Source organism: Neophocaena asiaeorientalis, unplaced genomic scaffold (assembly GCF_003031525.2).
Source record: "Neophocaena asiaeorientalis asiaeorientalis breed wild unplaced genomic scaffold, Neophocaena_asiaeorientalis_V1.1 scaffold149, whole genome shotgun sequence".
Taxonomy (NCBI): Eukaryota; Metazoa; Chordata; class Mammalia; order Artiodactyla; family Phocoenidae; genus Neophocaena; species Neophocaena asiaeorientalis.
The window spans coordinates 877,695-890,168 of record NW_020174442.1 but is presented as its reverse complement, the minus strand read 5'-3'; the positions used below and the strand labels follow the sequence as shown (position 1 = coordinate 890,168).

The 12,474-nt window shown below is 34.2% G+C and overlaps 1 protein-coding gene across 1 annotated transcript in view; it reads right to left on the bottom strand.

The window, feature by feature from the left end:
• Nucleotides 1-12,474, bottom strand: part of FBN2 (fibrillin 2) — a 225,817-nt gene that overhangs the window by 88,293 nt on the left and 125,050 nt on the right. The window contains exons 13-17 of the mRNA XM_024757148.1: nt 11,866-11,991; nt 10,913-11,035; nt 9,130-9,252; nt 3,713-3,865; nt 1,226-1,279 (exon numbers count right to left, since the gene is read on the bottom strand). Coding sequence (XP_024612916.1) covers nt 1,226-1,279; nt 3,713-3,865; nt 9,130-9,252; nt 10,913-11,035; nt 11,866-11,991 — 579 coding nt within the window. The remainder of the gene's footprint in view (nt 1-1,225; nt 1,280-3,712; nt 3,866-9,129; nt 9,253-10,912; nt 11,036-11,865; nt 11,992-12,474) is intronic.

The following is a 12,474-nucleotide window of genomic DNA, read 5'->3' as shown; positions in this document are numbered from 1 at the left end:
TATTAGGGTGTCTGTATAATTTTATGGTCCTGAAGGCCTGGAATATTTCTATTTTATTATCATTTTTTATAGTCAACTAAGTAATATGATACTTATTAAATGTTACTCATTGTTGATAAGTTGAAATTAATGGAGAGGACAGTTCAAATGTGGATGCTTGAGAACACAATGTTTTACAACAAGCCATGAACATGACTACGCTCTGTCACCCATGGGCCGTGGGACTTGAGGAATGATGTGCTTGTATGAGCGACCATCTAGTTGCAATGGCTCTGTTGGGGAGGCCATATTGAAAGGGAATAAAAAAACGGAGTCAGCATAAAATAAAATTTTGGTAACTATGCTCAAATTTTAATCCTAACTACTGTGTTCTAGAATTTGGGAAGCCTTAAATACTCCAGAAATGTTAGTCTTTTAATTTAATTTTTGGGAGAAACATCATTGTAAAAGTTTGCTCCTTTACTCTGGTTTCTGATGTTCTTTGCAAAAAAATGTGATATTTACTGTCAATTAATCTATAATTTGTCTAAAGTCTCCTCAAACATGAAAGTATTAGAATATATATGTAAACTAAAGATTAATAGCACCCTACAATTTTATTTTAAAAAAACAAAGGACACTATTAACATATAAAATAACTTTATAAACACATATGTACTTAATGTTCAAGTTCTATATTGTAATTTTGTTAATCATAGTGCTAAATTTTAAAAAAGAAAACTTTAATGAAACCTTGTACTTCTTTGGTTGGACAGAAACATTTTAGTATTCTTAGTCATAAGTAGTCAATTTATTTTTAGGGCAGTATATCTCAAATATCTCTTAAAAATCCATATCAAATATCTCTTACAGATTGTTTTTGGTTAAACCATGTCAGCACCATTATTTAACATTTTTCTTTAAATTGTCTTGTTTTTTTTTTTTTTTTTTTTTTTACAAGCTCTAGCTTCTTCTTAAGTGACGGTATCCGTAAAATCATGGTTGTAGTTTGTTAGTGACATTTTAAACAATGCATATTTAACAGATAAATATTTATCTACTATGAAAAATGTACATCTACATACTTATTGATACCATCTAGCTTATAACCATTGTTCTAGGAGATAATTTATTACTTTATACTGATATATTTTTATAATAGTAAATACATCTTATCTATAATATTATAATAATAAAGCTATAAAACTATATAATTATTATAAGATTGAGAATTGAATAGAGCTACCTCTTCCATCCACAGTGATACCTACTCCACTACTACAAAGACCGTGGAATTCAGCTGTAAGATAAAAACAAATAGAGAAATCAAAAACTCTAAATTCTGTTCCATACACAAGTCACTTACATAACTCCAAAACTATCATTAAGAATTACCTGCAACAACTTAAAATGAAAAGGACCATTTTCTAGCACAAAATTATTTTAAGAATTCCAAAACCACAGGTAAGCATAAAAAAGTAAATAAAAATAACTGTGATTATCACCCTGAATTTCATTAATATATTGTAATATATATATATAATATATTGTAATAAACATTACAAATATTTTCTACTTATGTAAACTTTAAAAATATCTAAATTGTACAACAGAGATTGCTTTTCAGATTTTCTTCTCCTCTCAATAATAAAATAATAGAAAACACGTAATAAATAGCATTTACCACGTGATGTGCCTGGTGTTGTTCTAGCATTTTCCATCTAATAATTTATTTAATCCTCCCAATACCACAAACTAGATACTGTTATGTGTCCTCTTTTAATCCCAAGAGAGCTTGGATAGAGATGGGAAGTAACATGCTCAGGTCATAGAGTTTGTAAGTGGGGAGCAGGCTTGGACCCTCTGTACTCTACAATAGACATTTCATGTAATAGCCTATTTATAATAAGACGATTTAACATCTTTTCTCAGTTATGTGGATCTACCACACTCATTCAATCAATCTCTTATTGATGAAATTAGGTTTGTTCAGCTTTCTGCAATTATAATAAAAAAAATACAAAGTTCAATTCTATCACTAGGTTAATCTCTTGGAAGTAAAACTGCTCAAAGTTTATGTCTCTTTTAAGGTTTTTGATAGTCCCCCTCTCCCTAAATATCCCAGGTTACCCTTCTAACACCAGTGTAAGAGAGTACCCATTTCTGTATATCCTCCCCAACACTGGGGAAAATCAATCATTTGTATTTTACCAATCTAATAAACAAAAATGACACCTTTTTAAACTTTTCTTTTAATTTTAGATAGATTTCTTTTAATTTTTATATGGCACTCTACCATTTGCCTATCTGCTTTGTGAAGTTGTCTATGTACACTGTACTTTTTTCCATAGAGGATTCAACTTTCCTTATTGATTAATGTAAATTCTTTATAAATTAAATAAAATATTTTTCTACTTTATATGTGTATTTTAGTCTTTGGGGTCTGTTTTGAGAGTCCTTTATCATTACAAGATAACAAAAAGTTTGTATCTTCTACAAAAAAATTATTTTGTAATATTTAATGTAGGGAGCTAACTCCATATTTTTTCCAATATTTATCAACAATATTAATTACTTAGTTTAATTTGTTCTCACTGATCTCAATGCTATCTTTATTGTGTCCTATATTTCCACTTATATTCAGAACTCATTTTATTAGTCACTAATCTTTTTACCTAGTCTTGTTATCAATTTTTGCACTTCTTTCATAATATGCATAATTCACTTAACATTTTAGGGGAAGACTTCCTTCATTAACTCCTCTTTTTAAAAAATGTCATACTCAGTAATTCCTCCCGAGGGACTCTCACCATTTTGCTAAGGTTTGAACAGTCCATTTAGGATTTTTAACAGAATTACAAGCCACTTCCTTTGCTGGAATTCATTTCTTCCATCTTCTACCTAGGAAGTTCTTATTCCTTTTTTCAAGACCAAAGTAAGCCTCCACCCCTCTGTGCAGTCTTTCCCAGCCTCCCCAGGCAACTAACTGCTCCTTCCTTTGTGCTCTCCCAGTTCTTTATGTCCCTTTTAAGGCAGCAATCATACCAAACTGTAATTTATATGTTTGCCTACCTATATTTTCAACTATTCCCAACTTTAAAGGAAAAGAGATTGTGTTTATTTCTGATACCCTACTGTACTTACATCTATTCAATACAGTTTTCATAAAAATATGAATAAACAAGTCATAGAATAGTCAAAGAATTAAACTGTTTAATGTGCCTATAATTCATGACAACATTCAGAAATAAATTTATGACTTTCTGGAACTACTGATATTCCTGATAGACTGGAACTTCTGATAGACTGCAGCCTAAGACCATTCTGTGTAAAGATTAAAAATAAATAAATAAAACCAGGTTCTCATGAACTTATTATAACCTTGAAAGTGATACATAAATTTTATGCTATTTATCTTCAGAATGACAGAAGGGATGGAAGATTTTGAGGCTAACCTATTCACGTAAAGAATCCATTGTAACAGTCATAATTGGATCATAAAATAAATAAATAATCATAAAATTCACCGTGTGTTCTCTCTGCCTAGAGATCATAAGTAAAAACAAGATAGATCTCTTTATTATATGCTTCATATGTCAACACAGATTTGGATTTCTTTTCTTCCATTAAAAATAAAGACAAAACACTTCAGAGCTGAGGTACTCTTTGGCCAAATATCTAATGTGACATTTCTAGATTCTTTATCAGGTGTGAAACTGGCGAAGGTGACTACCTGAATTTTTAGCAGGGCATGGCTGGCAGGGCTCTCCAAAACCATAGTCTGGATTGGCACAGCAGCATTCAGACTTGGTCACTGCACCAGGAAAAGGACGGACACACACTCCCTTCTTGATTCCACCATAGCATGTACTGCGCATGTGAGTATCTAAAGGAGACAGAAGAACAATGATTTGAGACAGTGATAGAGACAAAGAGATTTCAAAACTGAAGGCTTCTTGTAACTTAAGTGGTCACTATATGGGAAGCTTCTAGAAGGCATCTGCCACTTTTCTTTTTCTTTGTATCTTTAGCATCTCATAGTGTTAAGAAATCAACAAACGTTTGTTGAGAGAGGAAAAGAATAAATGCATTATCAACAATTCTTTTTTTTTTTCTCCAAGAAGTTTTATGTGCTACACAAGCATCAATCATCCCACTTTTCCTCACGGGCCTGTCATTGAGCCAGGTATATTTCCACAGTTATAAACAAGACTTAGAGCTCTAATCACTGACTACATTTAATATTATTTCTATTTTAGAAGTTCTTATGAACAATGAAGTGCAGTGCAGTTAAACTACCTTGAGATGATACTGTTTGGTCATGAACTTTCTTACTTAAATTTCTGAGTTAGGTGACCTTTCTCTTCAACCCCCAATTTACTGTTGTGACTGTGTTTTAATCATTGCAGACTCTCAATAAATCCAGTTACACAAATAATATTCAGTAACTATCATTATGTATCTGTGGCATTGTGCTTGTTGCTTTACAGACATTATCTTGTTGAACATTCAGGCCGACAACTCCATAGGATAGTGATCATTACCCACTTTTTATAGATGAGGAGGCTGAGGTTCAGAGCGGTTATATAAGTACCTCAAAGCTGTAGACTATCCACTGTCTGACCTGGAATTCAGACTCAGGCTTGTGTGACCTCCAAAACTTTTCCTCTTTCTACTATGTCCTGTTACACCCCAAAGAAGTGTATCCTGCTTAGTTCTCTCATTCTAAATTCTCATAAAATATAATACAACTTTATGAGATGGTAAATGGTGAACTATAAAAAAACTCAGATCATCATACAGGCCAGAGAAGCAGTAGAGCTTTGAAGCAGTCTATTGATATGGCAATTCCATCAAAGAGATAACCATTATTATAAATATCTATAATTATTCATAACTTGTTGGAAATAACTTTATCTGCTTGTTATGCAAAGTGAGTCACCTATGTCTTACAATGTGGTGATGTTTCCCGTTAAAACAATGAGATGTGTGGCCGCATTAAACAATGAGATCTGTGTATGCTCAGATAGAAGAAGGTCATAAGATTTTACCACTCCAACCCTGGGAAGGGGACGTGCTGTCCCTTTCTGCTTCTGCTATGGCCTGGTTTGGCAGTCAGCTCTGAGTTACACATAAGAATAGGACTCAACACAATGACAAGTATGCACAAATACCACATAGTTCATGATTTTCAATAAGATTTTTGTGAGTTCTTAGGATGGTACCACTTATCTCAAAAGGCATCATAGAATGGTCAAAGTTATTTCCGTTTTCATGTTAAGAACATAAGCCAGGAACAATTTTTAGAAGCAAGTTGATAAAAAGCCTATGGTACTCACTTCTATTTTTAATGAAGACAGTTGACTTTCTCCTTTTCAAAGACCCCACACTGGAACCTTAGTTCACATTATTCTCTTCAATGTAACCAAGCCACTGTTCCCAGTGGACAGGATTAGAGGTACCGATACCAGCAGCACGATCAGAACATGCTCACATGAATATTTTGGTGGGTGACTCGACTTCATCCTAAGCTATACCTGTTCCATATGTTATCAAATTTCTCCATGTCTTTTCTTTCTTAAAACTTGGAATTGCTGAAGGATTTTTTCATGGAACTATCATACTTTATCTTTACCAAAGGTAAAATTGGTATGGACACAAGATGCTAGCTGTATTTTACATTCTTTAGTATCAACTTTTCTTTATAGCTTAAAGCAGCAACTCTAAGACTATTTTTGATGTAACATCACTATTCCGATTTAACAGAACAGTAATAATTGTAGTAGTTAACTTATTGGGCATGTTTTATGTGCCAGACATCATTCAAGCTTTACACAAATACGTCTAATGTTAACATATTTAATCTTCAAAAACAACTAGTGAGCAAAGGAGGCACAGAGAGGTAATGTGTCTTGCCTAAGGCCTCACAGCTAGTAAATAGCAGAACTAGGGTAAAGAAAAAAATTAACCTTTTACCTGACAGAACTGTCAAACAGGGTTCATGAAGATATTGAAATACTAACGTAACAGGATGCTAAAAAGGAAATTTAAGCTGAAATCCCATGGTGCTAAATATCATATAACAAGGTGAATTTTGAGACTCCATCCTGAAGGAAGTAGAGATGGAAAATTGGTTGCCAGGTCCTTAAACCCCTCCCAATACCGAGGATACAATTTAGAGAATAGCAATTGAGAGTTTTTGAGGAGGATTTTTTTGGAAGAGCCAGATTACAAGTTGGGCATGCTTCCATCCTCACCCCTGGTCAAGAGAGCAGAGCTTCACAGGGAGCAACTTGAAGAGCTTTGCACCCAACTCTGTCAGGGACACGTAACACACAGAGGAGAGTGGCTGCTATTCCCACTGTAGAACCTCTGTTCACTCGGTTCAGAGGGCAAAGGGTGGCACGTCCTATGGATGAGACATGGGCCACACTAAGTGAGGTTCCTAAAACGACTACGTGGAGGGTGATGAGACACCATTAGATCTCTGTCTGAAGTGGACTGCAGAAAGACAAGACGTTGAGCCAGGAGTGGCCACCAGGAGAAAAATGCAGTGTCTGCATCTTGGGAAGGGCAGGCCAACGCCCCTGACATAATCATGAAATCACCCACGAGGAAGAAATTGGCTTTAAACTCGTGTGAAGCCCAGAAGTCTTGAAGCCACCCTAGGACACTGTCACTGCTTCTGCCTTCTCACCTTTCCTCCTGCACTTGAGCGTGGGGTCAGAAATGTCTTCCTCACGAAGGTCTGAGCTCGGGAGGGAAGTCATAACTTCAAATCAAGTTCGAATATTAACTATTATATGATGCTGGACATTCTAATTGCTAAATTGAGATTATTTTCATTACCTAATGTAGTCATATAAGTTTTTGCTATCTAAAAATAGTAAAGTAAGGGGCTGCCTGAGTTTTCTTCCTTACTTATTGGATAAACTGCTCCCATTGAATAATTAAAAATATATTTTTAAAGGATTGAAAAAAACAAAATACAGTTGCCTTTGTTCATATCCTGCCTGTGAGTCATGCTTGTTCAACATACTAGTTACAATAGTAATTTAATTTTCTGAAAATAAAAACCCACATCGCACTCTCTAGGGAAACAAAAATGAACAAACAAAATCTAGAATTAAAGTGCTAACTCTAATAATAATCCATAGTAATGATTCATTTCTAACCTCAACAATCAACGCAACTGAAAGCATTTCAAAAGGCAGAAGACATGAAGAAAAAATATCTAGCATGTTAAGGGAACAGTAATATATAATTTTACACACAGAACAAATAGTGTTTTTATTTTAAAAAGTTTAAGTAACCACAATTGTGAAAAACTGGAGAGCGTTTCCCAAAAATTTCTAATGCCTTTTCTGTATGTGGACAAGAGAAAGAATATTTGTGTTTGAACACTGAATTCCTAACAACTACTCATATCTCGGTTGCTTAAAAGAGAAATTATTTCTCCCTCTAAAACTGGTTGTGTACTCACCATAGGTTTCAGCAAAATCATTTAGATAAAGGAAAAAAGCAACTGAAAATATTTTAGCTCTCTAAGCAGCAAGGAGCTACATTCTTCTAGTTACTGTATTTGAAATAGCCCTGAACGAAGTGCTGACAATCTTGTAAGCTGAAATAAATCCTAGATTGGATAGAGTGGATGAAACTTTAAGTGGTCAGATTATTTCCATCTGCTGTTGCCTCTTTTTTTTTTTAACCTTCAGAATCCAAATGTTTTGATTCCCATAGGTAAGAATAAAGTAAAACCAACTATGTCTGAGAAAGACTTTCATTTCTCTCAAATATACTTTTAAACCAGTGAGTATGTCTGCCTTTTACTATGTGACCTGAAAACAGATGGTGCACAATGGCTAATTCACCCTAGAAGTTTCATGAAAGTGCTTTGGAGAGAATACGGCATTCAATGTATTTTTACAACACACTCACTCTGCTCTTGCTATCATTAGGACACGTTGAGTGGGTTTCGAAATGCCAATGACATTTTCATTTTGCCTGCCTCTTTAAAGCTGATGCCTGGTAATTCAAAAGTATCCAAGAGGAATTTTGAATGGTTTCAAATAAAATATACATTCTCTCTCATACTCTTCCCAGGTTTCTATCATTAGTTACACAGTGATGAAGAATAACTATTTAGAAACATTTCTAGCTTTTGATATATGTCAAAGTTCTCTTGTATAAATTATTTAGATTTAAAATTTTGTTTGGGAAAAAAAGCAGACTCACAGATACAGAGAACAAACTAGTGGTTACCGGGGGCGGGGCAGGGGGAGCAGGCAATATAGGGGTAGAGGAGTGGGAGCTACAAACTGCTGGGTATAAGATAGGCTCAAGGATATATTGTACAACATGGGGAATATAGCCAATATTTTGTAATAACTGTAAATGGAAAGTAACCTTTAAAATTGTACAAAAATAAAATTAAAAAAAATTTTTTAAACTCAGATGGAAAAATAAATAAATAAATAGATTTTCTTGGGATAAAAACAAGAATTTATTTAGATACAACTACAGTACCCATTTCAAGTCTTATTTGTTATTAATTATAAAATATAAATCCATTGTATTTAGAGATGTGGTTATCTAACACTATAAAGAATGCTGGTAAAGGACAATTTTTTTTTCCTTCTCCAGCATTTCTGACTTGCATCTCATCAGAGGCTTCTGAAGGGAGCTAGCCGGGCTCTTTGTCCATTTCTTTTAAACCACTTTATTAATATATAATTCACATACAAAGAATTCACATATTTAAAGTGTACAATTCAATAGTTTTTAGCATATTCACAGAGTTGATCATCATCCTAGCTGATTTCAGAACATTTCACCACCTCAGAAATGCCTTTGGTGATCACCCCCTTCTCCCACCACCCTCACCCTCTCCTGCTCTAAGCAACCACTAATCTGCTCTGTCTCCACAGATTTGACCTTCACAAACATTTCATTTGGAGTCGTATACTATGTGGTCTTTTATGTGTGGCTTCTTTCACTTAGCGTAATGTTTTCAAGTTCATCCATGCTTTCGTATGTGTCACTACTTCATTCGTTTTTATGGCTGAATATGATTCCATTGTATGGATATATCTTTATCCCTTTTTCAAAGATCATTTGGTCAGTGGGGCCATTACAGAATGTTTCACTTACCAACACACACGCGTCCATCCACACCCACAGCCAGGCCTGGGGGACAGTCACAGCGGAACGACCCTTCATTGTTGATGCAATGCCCATTCATGCAGATTCCTGGGGTCTGGCACTCATCAATATCTGCCCAGAAGGAAACACAAGCCGGGCCATTACTGGGTAAATTTAACTTTCCTACAGAGTTCACCTGTTGCCACCACTCTACATTATCAACACTTTGTTTTCAATTTTATAATTTGTGGAAGAACACACAGATGTGACAACAAATCTTATACACAAATGCAATTCTTTCAAACGTATTTTTCAGAAAGACTGAGTGAAAGTTGCCTCATTTTACCACTTAGAAGAGTCTCACAAATTCATTTTTCATTATTTATTTGGCAATTCAGCTTAATATTAAAGATGTTTAACTCAAATTAGTTAAGTGAAACAAATTCTTCAGACTGAGGTCAGTGTTTGTATTTAACTTTTAGCTACACACACATAAAATTCTAACTAAGATGCTGTTTTAATTTTAATTCAATTAGTTCATAATAACAAAATAGTTTGGGGTCTCCCTTGTAATTTTCAATTCAATTGCTTGAATTTATGAACTGTAACCCACCATTAAATGGTTTCCCCCCAAAAGGGAAACAGCCTTCCAAACACGGGGCTGCCAAATCATGAGCATTTCAAAATTTATGGATTACAGCATTTGTAATTAAAAAATTAACAGAAAGTTCAATAAAGCAGGAACTGGTGAGATTTAGGTGATCTTTATATGTGTACTTAAGCTTCTTAAGAACTGCTAAAATGTTACATGCTGTAATGTCATGATACACACTGGAACAGAATGCTAATCTCATACCCTGTGATTAATCCAAGTCAGCTAACCTTGAGATGACATCCCATGCATGAGATCAATCAGCAAAGCTACAATATTTCTATTTAATACTGAACTCCCCTTTCCTGAATAGTCGAGAAACTACTTTTATTCAGAAATACAAGAATGAGTCTTGATTTTTCACTCTCTACTGTCTCCAGAATTTCACTGAAATTACAGGGATTGGTTATGAGTATTATTTGGTATTCAGATAAGTTTGTATAATTGAAGGCAGAAAGCATTCATGGAGTTAATTTTGTCTAAAAGAAGAAAACTGTAAATAACTTGTTTTTAAGTAAAAACTGCAAAATTTGTTCCATCTTACTAAATTCCAATTGTGAGTATAAACATAATACAGTCTTATTTATTTCCAAGAGTCATATATTTTGCTTCCTAAAGTTATCGCTAGAGCTTGGCCTTCAAAAGGGTTTTATAAACAAAACAATTGCTAGGAATATTCAAATTACTTCTACATGAAATCAATGTAAGATTTTTAGGTAATGATATAGTAACAAATGATCCGTGGATTAGCTTATGGAAAAGATATAATGCAAAACCAGTAATGAATGACAGTGGAAAATCTAGTTCTGCGAACACAAGATTTTTTTCTTCCTCTTTTTTATTGAGGCAAAGAGTAGACAGAAATTATTTCTATATTGTCTTTTCCAGACTTGCTAGAACCAATCTGTCATTCCCTTAATTCTTCCTATGCCATTATTATTTTTGTAAAGATATTAGTGTTCCATAAACCACAATGTATGTTTTTCTAGGAAACTCCAGACACCTGCCGTACTGAATTAGTAAGAGATGTGAATAATACAAAATCCACATAAAGAAACTGAAGTAATTCTTGCATGATTGAGTCAAATAAAAAAGATGGTTTCAATCATGGTTACTTTCCTATCTCAAAGCCATACATACCAGTGCAGTAACGCCCATTTGGAGCCAAGACAAATCCTGGTTTGCAGATGCACTTGAAGCTGCCATCTTCATTAATACACATCCCATTCAAACACATGTTGGTAGTTGTACATTCATCATGATCTGCAGAAGGAGAATGTGACTTACACCACTGGCCTTGAGGAAACTAGTTCCCCCTCTTTCTACAATCACTAGTCATATTTTACTGCATAAATGAGCCATGTGGTCATGGATTTTTTTTCTTATGAATGCCAACTGACTGAGGGCAAATAGTGTAAAAACATGAAGGGCCTTTAGTGTAAGGGACATAAAGAAAAAGAATTAAGGAACCTTTGTGCTTAGTTTCTATTAAAACCACATGAGTAGTGTTTTATTTTGATTACCAAAAAAGTTAATATGATTTCAGGGGATGTTTATATTGTATGAGAGAATAAAGCAATGACAACCTCACTGCAAGTGAAATGATCTGGACTTTCATTAGTTGGTGAAATACATGTTGCTGTGCAAATAGAATATTTCTGTGGAGTACTGATATTTACTACACTGTTAGACATCACCAGGACCAAAATTTAGAGGTTTGATTATCACATATGTCAAACATTTTTATGCTTCCCCAGATTGGAGGTGGGCCTTTTCTATTTTGTCAGTGTTATAACCCCGACATTCAAAATACAGTAGGTGCTAATAATTACAAAGAACAACTGCTACTTACAATTAAACATATGCCACACAGAAAATTTCCAGAAGTAGTAAATTATTCATTTGTTATGACATTTCCCCAAAACCTGTCCCTTCACTTTAATAGTCTTATGTTAAATGTATTTATATTTTACCTAAGTCATCTGAACAACTCTCACATATGTGTTGTGTGAGCTTTCATGAAAATAGAATATATAAATAAAAATGTATATCCTTTAAAAAATATTTTGCAAGGGAGCAGGCAATTTCCATACCAACACAGTTTTTTCCATCTGTAGTTAATTCAAAGCCAGCATTGCAAATGCACTGGAAACTTCCATCTGTGTTCACACATCGACCATTCTTACAAAGAACCCCATTCTGGATGCATTCATCAATGTCTGGGAAAATTAACAATAGCCAAATATTAGTCTTTTAAAATAATTATAGATAAAGACAATAAAACAATAAGTGTAATTTTAAATATCTAGTTTATTTTTACATGTAATATTCAAGATCATGTTGCTTCTTCAGCAAAATTTTCATTTCTCACCAGCTTTTTTCTTGGATACGTAGGTTTATGCAATTTTATAGCCCTCACTTATAATAGCTGAAGAGGGAAAGAAAGAGAAAAATGAAATGGATGTGCAGTGAATGTAGGAGAGGGTGGACGGTGCAGCTGGAATTACCGGTGCAGCTGCTTCTGACATAGTGGTTGAAGACCTAAAAGTCAGAGCAAGTGATATCGCTTATATGTGGGTTCCAAAAAAATATACGGCACAAATGAACTTATTTACAAAACAGAAACAGAGTCACAGGTGTAGAAAACAAACTGATGGTTACCAAGGGGGAAAGCAGGGGGAGGCATAAATTGGGAGATTGGG